Below are 14,235 nucleotides of genomic sequence, written 5' to 3' on the forward strand. Positions count from 1 at the left end.
GAGCGGGGCCGGCCTCCCGCTTCCTTTTACCCACAATGCCGCGCGCCGGCGCGCCTGTGTACCCGCCCCCTCTACCACTCCATTTCCCGCGGGCCGGTAGGGTACCTGTGACTGGCGGTAGAGGGCGCTGATGTACCCACAAAAGGGCAAAAAAGCCCAGCCGGAAGGGAGTGGGGGCAAAAACTATCAGCTTTTGGCAGCGGTGGGATTCGAACCCACGCCCCCGAAGAGACTGGAGCCTTAATCCAGCGCCTTAGACCGCTCGGCCACGCTACCTTCCTGTGGCCGTCCTTTTCTACAGGACTACTTAGCAACTCTATAAAACATTCCAGTGTAACCTTAGTTTGACATGTATTTTATTTAATTCTGACAGAAATAGTAAGAACGTGCTGTGTAATTAAAGGAAAATATTTTCTCAGATATTTAAACCCAGACTTGCTCCAAATGGGTTTCAGAGCAAAAAGCAGTTGAGTTGGGGGGTGGTTAACCAAGAGATCTTAGGTTAACCCACACAACTCGGGTAAGAATCTCAGGGAAAAATGATGGATTCCGGCGGTAACCTACCCCTTCCCCCAAACTCCAGGGGCTCGAAAGGGTCTGGGCAGAAATATTGCGTGAATTGTTGCAAAATATTAAAACCTTGGACCTCAATCCTAAACCCCTCCACAAAGGCAACCATTATTACCAGTTTAGTAGATGTCCTTCTGTGTCTTTTGCTGTGAATTTATATGGATTTATGTATCGGTAGAAAATAAATATTCTGTTTTTATTGAGTATGTTTTTTACATAAATATTACCATACTATTATCTGACTGTTTTCACACTATTATTTAAAAATAATCACCCTTATTTAAAAATGTCTATCCGTGTCGATGTACATATTTAAAATACAGAAAAAATGCAAAGAAAATACAATCATCCATATTCTCACCACCAATTGTTTTCCTATGTGTATACTTTTTAAAGTTACACAGCGAATGATAAGAATGTTCTCCTTTTAAAAATCCATTAAAAATTATATTAGACTATTACAAATAAAAAGAAAGCCCCCTTCCCAAACATCCTCCCCAGATTATAACTATATCATCAATTTGATGTGTATTCTTCCAATCCATTTCTCGTATTTCCATGTGTATATATGTAAAATGTATAGTATGGCCTTTTATGTTTTTCATTTACATAAACATTACTACATTGCACCAATATCATTCTGCAGCTTGTTTTTCTACTCCAACATTACGTTTTTGAGGTCTATTATGACACATATAGATTTAATCTATTACATGCTATGAAAATGGACATTTCAGTTGTTACATGCAAGAAAAATAAAATAAAAAAAAAGAATGAGAAGGTATTATATTAAAGTTTCTGGTTAATATCCAGTTGGCATACACCCTAACATTTGGGCATTCCATATTTCTCCTTCTCTTCAGTTCTTTAAACTGTTTTATTTCTCCATTTCCCTTTACCACAAGTGTTGATATGCAAAGATTTCGCTGTACTAGGAGAGTTTGTTGCTTTTAATGGAATTTTTTAAAATACAGAAGTAGCCATCTGTTGGGGGTACAAGCCAGGCATTGTAGGGGGTTTAAAAGCTAAGTGAAGAATAGTCATTGAGATCAATGGAAGCATTCATTGATCTAGTCACGGTGCTCTAGGACCTGGAAGGACTGCACTTGTTTTTGAGTTGTGTTAGGGTAGTCAGTGACGTTGGTTGTGAAAGAATTCACAAAGAGAAGAAAGTGTAGAGAATAAAGTTTTTATTCACTTTCCAAGAAAGGAGAGGGGCGCAGTGTGGAGAGACACACCAGCATTGAGGAGTAGGGGCTTTGAGTTTTTACTGGATTATAATTGGATTAAAAAAGGGTGGAGTGTTGCTGTTGTGTGGCTCCTGGGCTGTTGGCTGGGGTGTTGTAACAAGAGGTTGCAGTTTGTTCTATGTTATCTTCTGCCTGCAGCTGTAGGGAGAGGTTAGTTCTGTTCTTGCTTTCAGTAATTTCCAGTCCCAGGGACATAAACTCAGAAGAGTAAAATGGCAGTCATGTTTAACAAGGTCATAGGTCTGCTCTGCAAATGGTTCCCCAATAGCAAATGGCGCTGACTTTATCCTTTCAAGTTGTATGCTGGGTTTTCTAAAATGAAATATCCCCATAGTGAAAGATAATTGCTGAAGTTTCTTCCTAATCCCATTTTTCTAGGAATTCCCTGACCAGCCCAGAGAATGGGTCCCTGGAAGCCACCTTTGCGCATACCTGCTCCCACACCATGGCCCCATGGGAGACAGAGGACTCAAGTTGGGCCAATCAGAGTGAATCTGAGCTGAGACTTGGTAAATTCCTGATTTGTTTATTTGGCTGTTTTGTTGGAGTTAGTCTCTGAGACTGATTGGAACAAGGGGAAAAGGGAGACTGTGTGGTCGCAGTCTGTGAGAGGGATTGGAGAAGAGAAAGCCGGTGCATGGAAAAAGAAGGAATGATAAAATGAAAAGAACAGCAGAGTCATAGAGAAATCTGATGGTTTTCTGGCTCCCAAATCAAGACCTTTCCCTAGGTTCAATGGGATTCACATTCTTGCAGACATCCCTTTATCATTGTAATAAATTCCCTTTTCATGATAAAGCTAGTGCTACATGGTGGCTGTCAGTTGTAACCAATAACCCCTCTTTCGTGGTAAGAAATCAAATTACACTAGCGATATTTCTGCCAGAATATTCTGGAGCGACCCAGGTCTGTCCCTACAAATTTATACTGAATGGGATACTTAACAAGGAGTTTTTTGGCAGTCTTGCAGCCCCATTACACGGGTGTTTGGTGACAATCAGATGTGAAGCTAATGAGCAGAAGCAGCAGAAAGTTGCATCAGAACTCCTGGACTCAGGGGGTCCTGGCAGCTTTTGGTAGGCAGAAGGAGGGAAGAGCTGAAACCCTTTCCCTTGGTATGTCTACTTCTCTGCCCCTGGGACAGGTGGAGAGGGGCAAGAGCAAGCACCATACTTGTTCCCCAACCACAGTACAGGGGCTGTCAGGCGAAGAATGTGTCCATTTCACAAGCCCTCAGCTATGGGCAGTGAGGATGGACTCACGGGCTCAGTCCTAGATCCCCTCCATTCTTCTCCCTCTTGCCTCTGTAAAAGGAAAACCCAAACATGGTCTGAGTCCAAAGCTTACTACGTGAATCTCCTTCTGGAAAGAAATTAATATTCCTGATAAAATGTTTAAGCACTTTTCTTATGAAATTTAACAACATTGAGATTTGTACTGGGAAACTAGTTCTCTAACTACCTAAGTTGACTGTCCTTTGTCAATCAAGAGCATAATGAACTTAAACTGAACATTTTTCCTTTTAATTTAATCATTCTCTTGTCCTATAAAATCTCTCTACCAAGATAAAGATCAATAGAATGGTTACCTTGTGCAGGGCAAGATGGGGGCATATTGCCTGAAAGAGGACATGAGGGAGCTTTCTGGGGTGCTGCAAATGTTTGAAAATTCAAGCTGTATGCTTAAGATTGTGCAATTTACTCTATGTAGGTGAGACTAATAAAAATATAGTTTTTTGAAAGTGTCCCTATCAAATATGAATTTTTGAATCAGCCTCCAGGAGGGTTTACACTGCAGGAAGACTAATAAAAATTTTGCAACAAAACGATCTAAAAAGTTTTCTGTATCCTTTCCCTTTTCCTTTCCAAAAGGAATCCTCTCTCTGTTATTTTCGCTGTTCTAGAAGAAGCCTTTCCCCCATTTTCTATTTCCAATACTGATTTTTACTTTGAGGAAACACTCCTCCCCGTGGTCCTAGAGAAACTGTCAATTAAAGCACTAAGGGGGCCGGCACAAGATTCACATCTGGCCAGTCAGAGGTTTTGTCCTGGTAATCTGAAAGCTGGACACCAGAGGATTTAGCCCAATGGCAGAGCCCAGTAGAGAACTTTTAGGCTCTCTGTGACCTTCCGCTTCCTATACAGATCTCCACACTTACCCTGGCACTTCCCTTTCTGAGGCCTAATTCTTTCAGTTTTACCTTCCATTCTGTAAACTACTTTCTTCCCCCAAATTGCTTCTTTGCTAAATTAATCAGCCTTGATTTCTGTTACCTGCAACAAAGAAACCCACGTGATCACCCAGGCCTCCCCAAAAGGAACTTTGTTCTTGCAGAGGAGACACACATTAGTTGTGCGCAGAGCACACACCCTTAGCAGGGTTATCAGCACCACTTCATTCCTGGAACAAATGCTTAATTCGACGTTCCCTGGTAAACTGGGTCATTTATCATCTTACACCTTGTCCACTCAAAGTTCCACCTAAGTTGTCAGACATAAGTGAGATTTGCTATGTTGAGTCCAATTCAGCTACAGGCTCCATGACTGGCTCCACCCTCCATTAATTTCTTTAAATTTTAGCGTTGCAAACAAACTCCTGGTGACTCCAGAAGGTGGTAGTAGGTCATGGGAATAATGCATCAACTGGAATTATGTTGGAACTATGGCGATATGTGATCCTCAAACCTCCAACTTTCCTCCTTGATTAATGAAAACATTCTTGTCAAATGCTTTCCACATGGGACCCCATTAAGTTTCATTTGTAAAATGAAATAATGAGTAATAACGAGGCTTGTTGCAGGGTTAGAGATAATTGTATGTGACCAGGCCAATGTTTGACATACTATGTATCATTGTTTCTAAGACACATGTTTTTCCACATTTCAGTATCTCTAAAATTGACCTGCCTCTTATGATCAATGGCATATAGTTTATTAAAAAATGTTTATTGATTCTATAGAGGAAAGGAGAGAAATAGAAAGAAACATCGATGTGAAAGAGAAACATTGATTGGCCAACCTCCCATATGCATCACGACTAGGGACTGAACCCCCAACCCCTTAGTGTACAGGACACTACTCTGACCAACTGAGCTGCACTGGCCAGGGCTATTTTCAGGTTTTTAATTAATACATAAAATAATGGTGCATCTCAAAATCAATTGTGGCCCTTACTAGTGTGGCTCGGTGGGTTGGGTGTCATCCGGGAAATTGAAAGGTCACTGGTTCGATTCCCAGTCAAGGCACACGCCTCGGTTGTAGGCCCAATTCCTGGTTGGGGGCATGCGAGAGGTAACCAATTGATGTTTCTCTCTCTTTCACCCTCCCTTCCCCTCTCTCTTCTAAAAAATCAATTGTATCAGGTTCAATAAAACACAGTGCTCAATATATTAATTACTATAATGAATTTTTAACTTAGCCATTTAGTATTTTTAACTTAATATTTTAAATTCTTAATTTGATAATTTTATCAAAGTTGTACATGTGTCTAGTATCAATTCTACAATGTTCATTATCAAAATTATCAGTACGCCACTCCTAGTTCGTGTGGTTCAATGGATTGAGCACCAGCCTGAGAACTGAAGGGTTGCCTGTTTGATTCCTAGTCAGACCACATTTCTGAGTTGTGGGCCAGGCCCCCAGTAGGGAGTGCATGAGAGGCAACCACACATTGATGTGTCTCTCCCTCTCTTTCTCCTTCCTTTCCTCGCTCTCTAAAAATAAATAAAATCTTTAAAAAAAAAAAAAAAAGGTCAGTATCCCCACCCCTTCCACCCCAGGAAACCACCTCCAACTTTTAGCTGGTTCTTTTGGTATTTATCTTCATATAGCTAAACAATCTGCTAAACAATTTACTTGTATTCCTTCTTTTTTCCCTTTCAGTTTTAGGCATTCTCTATTGATTCCTACTAAGGAAAATAAGAATTTAACTCTAACTACCTCACCTCCACCATCACAAGCATTCCCATTACTCCAACCCTACTCACAGAGTTATACTGCAATTTCCTTTGAGCAATAATCAGTAAATCCTATTCCCTTAGCTTGATCTTAGCTATACACTCAATTATAATTATTTTTCCTTTTCTGGAAAATTTTGTTTACTTTTATAAAAAAATTTTATTTATTAGTTATTTTTAGAGAGAGGGGAAATGGGGAGAAAAAGAGGGACAGATGCATGAAAGAAACTTCCATTGGTTGCCGCTTGCATGCATTCCAGCTGCAGACCAGACGGTAACCTAGGCATGAGCCCTGGCCAGGAATCAAACCGGTGACCTTTTGCTTTGCAGGATGACACCCAACCAACTGAACCACAACAGTCAGTGCTTGTCTATTTTTAATAATTGCCTTTTGAAAATACTTTCCTAATTTCTAGGAATTCATCCCTAATTCAATTTTCAAATTGTGAACACACATGTACATGAGGCTTCAGCTTCTTGGAAGACATTTCTCTCAAAGCCTCCTGGCATGGGCGGTAAACTCTAGGTTTAGGGCATCACCCTTCACCCGCATCTGTGGAACTGGCCTTACTCTTCTGCTGGATGATATGCATTTCTTTTTAGTCCCTCCCTCCCCCCATACTGGCCCTCTTTTGACAGCAAATCCTCCAGTATCTTCTGAAGAAACAGTACACAAGAGATTACTTTTTTGAGAATTTATATGTCTGAAAATGTCTTTCTTCTACCCTTATACTTAGTTAACAGTTTGAACTTAAATTGTGGGTTAAAGAAAGCATTTTCCCCTGAATTTAGAAGGCATCATCTTCCAACTTTCAGTGTTACTATTGAGGTGACTGAAGTCATTATGATTCTCCATCCTTTGCATAAAACTGGTTTTTTCCCTGTGGAAGCTTCCAGGATCTTTTTCTTGCCCTCAATGTTCTGAAATTTTGTGAAGAAGAATCTTGGCGGAGGTCTAATTTGATCTGTTGGCTAGATACTTGATGGGCCCTGTTGTTTTGGAAACACATATCCTTTGGTTCTGAAGAATATTCTTGAATTTTTAAAAAGATTCTCTCCGCTCTGTTTCTCTGTTCTTTCTTAAATTTATAAGTTAGGTTCCTAGACTTTTTTTTTTTAAAGCAACTTTTTTTTTGTTTTGTTTTAATTAAGAGTATTATACCTTTTTCCCAATAGATACTCCTTAATACTAATAGCTCTGATTCTTTGGAATTGATTTAGCTTATAGTTATATGGGGAAAACTGAAGTTGTGCATGAAGTCAGAAAGAAATATAAAAAATATTGTAGAAAGAAAAACAAGCAGAACCCTGGCTGGTGTGGCTCTGCGAGTTGAGCCACGGTCCTGTGAACTGAAAGGTTGCCAGTTTGATTCCCAGTCAGGGTATGTGCCTGAGTTGCAGGCCAGGTCCCTGGTTTGGGGCTTCCAAGAAGCAATCGAACAACGATTCTCTCTTTCTCTCTCCCTTCCCCTCTCTCTAAAAATAAATAAATTCTTTTATTTATTTATTTTAGGAAAAAAAACAGACCTGGTCCCAACCAGACTATGAGTTCTTTCTGGTGACTTTAATTAAATACTGATCTACATCAAGGTAGAAAGACAGATACCCAATCTTTTTGGAACCCTAATTATATTACAGGAAAAATGGTTACTGTTGAATGATTTTCATAGTGGTAGGACTCTTACATTTATTTACATTTTAATGAACATACGGTAAATGTAATTTAGTAAAAACGATATCTATATCTACATGTAAGTTCAATTCAAGGCACATACCTAAGTTGCAGGTTTGATCCAGGAGGCAACTGATCAATGTTTCTGTTACATAAAAGTTTCTCTCTAAAATCAATAAAAACCATATCATTGGGTGAGGATTTAAAAAAAAGTTATATGAAAATTTTGACTATGAAATTAACATCTTAGAATTCTGGTCCCAAATTTTAAAAGGCCAAGGAAAGACCATTAAAAAGCTACATATAAATACTCTTGGGCTGTTGGGCTAATTTCTCACAAAGTAAAGAAAAAAACAATTATAATTGTTCCACTGTGCGGCCAACATTTCCTGTTTCTCCAACTCCTAGAATTTTCTCTATTTTTCATCTTTTTTCCTGGGAGATTTCAATTATTTTCCAACTTTCATATTGTTACTTATTTTTGTGGGTACCTTACATTTATAAGAGCACTTTTGCTGTGTGTCCATGGATGCCCTATTCTACCTAAAGACATTAATAACTTTGTTTTTTAAAGTTCTGTTCTCCCTGAGTAGTTTCCTCCAAGACATTTTCTTCTGTTGTTTTATTTGGATGTCTTTTATATGAAATGCTTTCCTTATGTATGGACATTTGGCGGGCTGTTTTTTCAAGTTTAAGAATTGGGCTCTCCTAAGAATGGGGAATGTCTGTGGGCATGTAGGACTTGGTGGCTGAGAAATCTCCCGTGTGGTGTTCTGGCCAGCCTGTTTCATTAACAGGGGGCAACCTTCAGTCTTTTGTCTTAGGCTGGTAAGATTCCCTAGAGATGTCTTCAATTGCTGGCCCTCTGCCAGGAAGGTCAATGTCAGGTCATCAGTGCCCAGGAGCTCAGGGGAAAAAGAAAGCCTTTAAATCCCATACACAAACTTCCATTTAAGCCTTCTTTCAGTACAGTAGCCTCTAATGTGCCTCGTGTCCTAGCTTCTGCAGGCTGATGGAGAGGCAGCGGGCTGGCTGGCTCTAGAGGGTACAGGTCTAGCAGTTTGATGCTTTAATAATCTTTCTTTTCTTAACATTTATTTATTTATTTACTTATTTTTAGACAGAGGGGACGGGAGGGAGGGAGAGAAACATCGATGTGAGAAACATTGATTGTTTGCCTTTCATGGGCATTCCGACCAGGGACTAAACCTGCAACTCAGGCACGTGCCCTGACCTGGAATCGAACCAGATACTTTTTCTTTGCTGAACGATGCCCGACCAAATGAGCTGTTAGGCTGGAGAGTAAACCACGGCAGGAAGGAGGAGGACGACATGTCTCATGCTTTAATTAAGCAGCCCTGAGTCCAGTCCAGTAACATTGACAGGCATTCCTAATATCACAGGCAAAGGCAGAGCAGGAGGAGGGGAGTCCTTGAGACCCTGTACTGGGAAAGGGAGGCTCTGTAGCAATTTTACTAAGACAGAAAGCCTTTACTAGCTGAGAAAGAAAGCCTTTGTGAATTGACCTCAAAGTCTAGAAGGGGGAGAAAGAGGGGTGCCTAGAAGCTAGCTATATAACTCCTGAACCCCAAATAGTCAGGGCTCTCAGGTCAGCTGAGTGCCCACCTGCAGCCTTTTTGCTCAAGTCTTTACCATAAACAAACTTGCTATTTCAATTTTACTATATGTGTTGTCTCTTTCTTGATTTCTCTTGGAAGCAAGGAAAGAACCAAGAAGGGGAGCCCCTGACCTTGGGTCTTCCTATTAACATGAGCCACACCAGCCAGGGCAGATGCTTTAATAGTCTTTCAACTGACCTGACAGTTTTAGCTCCATTTCATTCCTCCTTCTGAAATGAAGACATTTTATCTTGCCAATGCCTCAGCTTTTTGAGGGTTCTTCAGTGATAAGAACTGGATTGTTTCTCAAATTTCCCTACTGCTAACCTCAGATTCAGTCTTCTTGGGGACATTTCTAATTCAATTATAGTACATCTGCTTTCCAGCAACCAAAATTTTGTTGCTGTTGATGCCTCTTTGTCTTCATCCTCTTGGGCCTATGCCATTAACATAATCTCTTGTCGTGTTAGTGGGTACCTAGAGGAGCACGCACCTAATTATGTGTGTTCAACTTACCCTCACAGCTATGCTAATGTTCAAATTTCTTAAAATTAACAAGTGATTAGCTTGAAATGAAATGATCATACCCGTAGCCAAGATTCTCTTAAGCTTTGGATGACAAAACATCTTTAATATGCACACTCTTCACTGAAGCTGATGACAACTCTGTAATGGTAAAAATATTATTCTTTCTGTTTTATAGCTGAGAAAAATCAAGAAAAAAGGGAGGCTCACATATTTTATCTAAAGAAGAGGGAGAGCTAAGGGTCAAATCTGGAAGGTTTTTTTATTTAAAGGTTTTATTTATTTATTTTTAGAGAGTGGGGAAGGGAGGGAGAAAGAGAGAAACATTGATGTGTGAGAGATACACATATCAATTGCCACTTACATGCCCCCAGCTGGGGATCTGGCCCAGGGCCCAGGCATGTGCCCTGACTGGGAATCGAACCGCTGACCTGTTGGTTTACAGGCCAGCACTCAATCCACTGAGCCACACCAGCCAATGTAGCTTTTTTTAAATTTAAATCCTCACCCAGGGACAACTTTTTCATTGCTTTTAAGAGGAAGAAAGACGGAAAGAGAAACATCAGTGCGAGAGAGAAGCATCCATAGGCTGACCCACACAGGCACTGGGACTGGGGATCCAACCCAAAACCTAGGTATGTGCCCTGATGGGAACTCAAACCTGCAACCTTTCGGTTACTGGATGACCCTCCAACCAACTGAGCCACATTGGCCAGAGCAATCTGGAAGGATTTTTTAAAAAATCAGAACTGATTAGTAATGTTAACATTCAGAAGATCATGCATTAAAAAATCCAATTTTAAACAGCTCTTGAAAAAACAGAAAATGAGGCAACATTAGGCCCACATTCTCCATGACAACAATGATTTGGAGCTGAATCATAGTTGCCCCTTTCATATTGTGCCCTCCTGTTCACTTCTGCCTTCAGTCAGCTCCCCCACTTCTTTGCTACTAGGAGACATTTAAATTTGAGACTGGAAGGAAAGAAACCATTTTATTTGGAAATATGAAATGAAACTTAATACATATGCAAAAATAAATCTATACCAAAAGCCACTTCTCTGGGTCCCATCCAGTGTCTATCTTCCCTAATGGTTACCCCAGAGACGAGAAACATGAGAAACAGGCAAAAATCCACACAGAGAAAATTCATGTTTTGTCTCCTTTCCCCTACACAAGCTGCATATACTTGTGTAAACATTTGTTGATTGGTAAAACATGTCCAATACTGCAAACAAATGTGCAGGGTTTGGGGAGGGGAATGAAGTCACTAAAATAGCAAAAGGCTAGTTTATCTGGCTGGATCATCAAGCTTGCATTTCATGATAAATTCCCACAGTGCCTCAGCAGGAGAGGAATGGAAAAGGAATATGAAGATGCACCAAAGTTCAGGATTTTTTTCCTTTTCACATCCATAAAGTCTCTCCCCTTCTCCTCTACAGCAAAACTGAAAGGGACATTACAGTCCAGTTAAAATTTTTTCCCAGGATCCTCAAAACAGCAGCTCTCAAATCCCAACTCCAGCTTAGTGGCTAACCAGCACTATCCCTGTGAAAGATTCTACCTTTCTGAACCTCAGTTTCTCCATCTGCGATCGAAGGTATCAGATGAAATCCCCAACTCTGCTTATCTAATCTCCCAGACCTTTACCTATTCCTTGCACTTAAAGGCTTGAAGACAGTCTCTAATATTTTCCCAGTTGGGCTGGACTATCCTGGTTATTCTGGGGGCCAGGGGGAGGGGGAGGGTACATGCTCAGCATTTGTGGAGAAAGAAGATGCCCTGACAAACTTTAGAAGGCACAGAACCAGGTTCTGAAGGTGGAGTATGCTCTTTTGCTGGCTCAGAAGGATCTCAACATCCTACAGAAGATTTTATTCTCAATGTCCTTAAAGAAGCATTTGCCTAACTCTACATCCAGATCATCACAACCTCTTGGAGGAGAGGGCACCAGCTGCTAACATTAAGGCCACATGAGTGTTTGGAAATGTGGGGTGGTGGTTCAGACAATGAATCATTAACTGGCTGGAGGAACCAGAGCTACAAAGACGAAATGCAGTGACTAAGCCTGGCTCTTTATTTGTTCATTGAATTTATTTATTGAATGTCTACTCTGTGCCAAGGCATGGCGTGTCTGAGCCCCAGAGGCTGGAAAATTGAAAATTGAGATAGTTCATGCCCACAGCTTAATACAAACACTCTCAGTCCAGGATTAGAGCAGGGGTTGGAAAACTACAGCCCAGGCAGGCCACCTGCTTTTGTAGTAAAGATTTATTGGAAAACCAGCCGTGACCTTTCATTTAGGTGTTGTCCATGGCCGCTTCCACTTTACCACATCAGGGCTGAGCCACTGCAGAGCCCATATAGCCCACAGAACCTGAACTATTTACTTTCTGGCTCTTTACAAAAAAGTTTGCCAATCCCTGTGTTAAAGAAAAGCACTTATGCATAACTAAGAAATGAGATATATGGTCAGGGAACAAATGATGTGCATAATAAAGTCTGAGAGAGAGAGAGGGAGAGAGGAGACTGGCTGAGTTAATGACAACAAAAAAGCATGGATCATATGAGGCTTGATTACTTTGAAAAGGCAAGTCACAATAAAGTTGCTTGTAGCTTACATTTAACATATGCAATTTAACTGTGTGCACTGGTTTAAAACAAAAACTACTTGATCTACTGCGAATGGAAAGCATGATCATCTCCAACTTCTAAAGGAAACTGGCTGTGAAGAGTCCATATAGAAACAAGGGGTGTTGTCATTTATAGGTACTCTAAAGGAATTCTCAAGGGTGATTTTTTAGCTCTGCCTGATTTTTTTTCCCTTTAGGGCACACTATGGACTTTGGAACCTAAGGCTTGCACACATGGCTCCACAGCAAAGACCTCTTTCAATGAACAAATAAGAATGGTTTGTATGTCACCCTCTGATTTTTACACAAAGAAAGAGAAGCTCCTTAATCACTTGGGGTTGACGAAGCAGTGTGTTTTCTTTGCTATATTTGAAATACCAACTGAAATCATACTGATATTAATTGAATTTCTTTGAAAGCAAAAGGCTCATTATGTACAATTAGCCATAGCCTGGCCGTGTGGAAACTACTAGAATTAATGAGTGTTTAAACTTAGTTGTTACCTTCTCATTCTCAAACATGGTAAATTCATCTCAATAGGCTGCTGAAAGCATCCTGCTGTGAATTACAAGGAACTCAGCCTGGCTTCAAGGAAAAAATATCAAGGATGATGGTGGGACATCAGATACTAAGAAAACATGAAGAAGTCCTATATAAGAGGTAACTTGAGACACGTTGTGGATGCTGCTACTGAGATGTCTACTTGGAGAAGGACTTCACCATGCCAAACCACTGTCTTTTCATGTAAAAGTCTTGAGGCACACCCACTTCCACACTAGCTGGCAGAGGAGTCAGAGGTAGTAAAATGTGCATACAAAAACCAAACCTGTTTTGTAAAGCCTTCTGTAGAAAGCATGCTTAAAAATGGAATTTGGCTGTATTCTAGGAAATCAGTTGCCTTTCAGGAAGAAAATTAAACCAAAAACATGAGAAAACAGTCAGCACGCAGTGCACCCCCATGGCAGAAGCAGCCAGGGTGTTGTACCATCTCACATTCATGGAATGATGCCATGCATGCTTCCAAGTGCTGAGAAGGGAGGCTTTGCGCTAAGTCATGATGATACACACCCCACGAATAGTTCATATGCAGCAATATGTTCCCCATCCAACCCATGAAACACAGGTTCCGTGGGCCTAGTCCAGCCTGAAAGCGTTGGTGAGCAAAGCCCCAATATATTCCAAGGCAGAAAAGCACTTTCTTACATCCTGTGACAATAAGACAAAAAACCTCAAACAATATATTGGTCAATAGGCTGCTTTTTCAATCCCTGCTGCCCCAAGATCCTGCCCTAGGGTATAGCTATAGTGTCTCTGCTGATAGCAAAGACATTTTCAAAAGTCAAAAAATGACATACAAAAGTTGATTTACAACACACTAAAACTACTTGCCCATTCCTCCAAAACAACTCCCAACCCCTAAGTCAGTCAATCTTTTCCCGTGCTATCCCTTTGCTTGGGACTGGCCCACAGAGACAGGAATTTTCTGGCTCGTCACTCTTCCATCTGGGCCCAGGCCTCCTCCGCCTTCTCGTAGTACTGGTTGGCCAGCCGGCCCTTCATGGCTTCCATTGCTGCCTCTGCCGCCTGGGTGTACAAGTCACCTGAAAGACAGCAAAGTGGGCCACAAACAGCTCAACCACCTGGTGTTTTTGCCAGCCCAGTGTCCCCCACCATCTCTGGAAACAGCATCAAAGCTACTCCTAATCCCTTCTTCCTCCACATGACCTGGATGGGCTCTGGGTGTACAAGGGATTAAAGTCTGGCCAAAGCACCCTCTCCGTTCCCTACCAGGCCATAGGGATTGGCCCAGACCTAGGCACACCCATCAGAGTAAGCTGTTTCAATGAGCACCTGTGATTGGCTTAGGGGTGGGTGGATAATTCCATTGGAGCCAATGAGAATGAGGCTGAGTAATATGCAGGACTGTTTGGGGAATATGTGAAAGCAGAAGAAACAAAGATCATAAGCAGCCACATGTCAGTTCGGGATAGGTCTGGCCATCAAATGAATTT

The 14,235-nt window shown here is 41.1% G+C and overlaps 1 protein-coding gene and 1 non-coding gene across 3 annotated transcripts in view; both read right to left on the minus strand.

Moving 5' to 3' along the window:
* Positions 1-194: 194 nt before the first annotated feature.
* Positions 195-276, minus strand: TRNAL-AAG (transfer RNA leucine (anticodon AAG)). The gene has a single exon. It is a non-coding gene; the product is annotated as a tRNA-Leu (tRNA).
* A 10,230-nt stretch (positions 277-10,506) lies between these two features.
* EEF2K (eukaryotic elongation factor 2 kinase) overlaps positions 10,507-14,235 on the minus strand; it is a 78,416-nt gene continuing 74,687 nt past the window's right edge. For both annotated transcript variants that reach the window (XM_054580912.1, XM_054580911.1), the window contains one exon: positions 10,507-13,824. In XM_054580912.1, the coding sequence (XP_054436887.1) occupies positions 13,715-13,824 (110 nt within the window). In that variant the 3' untranslated portion in view covers positions 10,507-13,714. The remainder of the gene's footprint in view (positions 13,825-14,235) is intronic.

This window comes from Pteronotus mesoamericanus, unplaced genomic scaffold (assembly GCF_021234165.1).
Source record: "Pteronotus mesoamericanus isolate MK-2021 breed Mesoamerican mustached bat unplaced genomic scaffold, CSHL_Meso_final contig_64, whole genome shotgun sequence".
Lineage (NCBI taxonomy): Eukaryota > Metazoa > Chordata > Mammalia > Chiroptera > Mormoopidae > Pteronotus > Pteronotus mesoamericanus.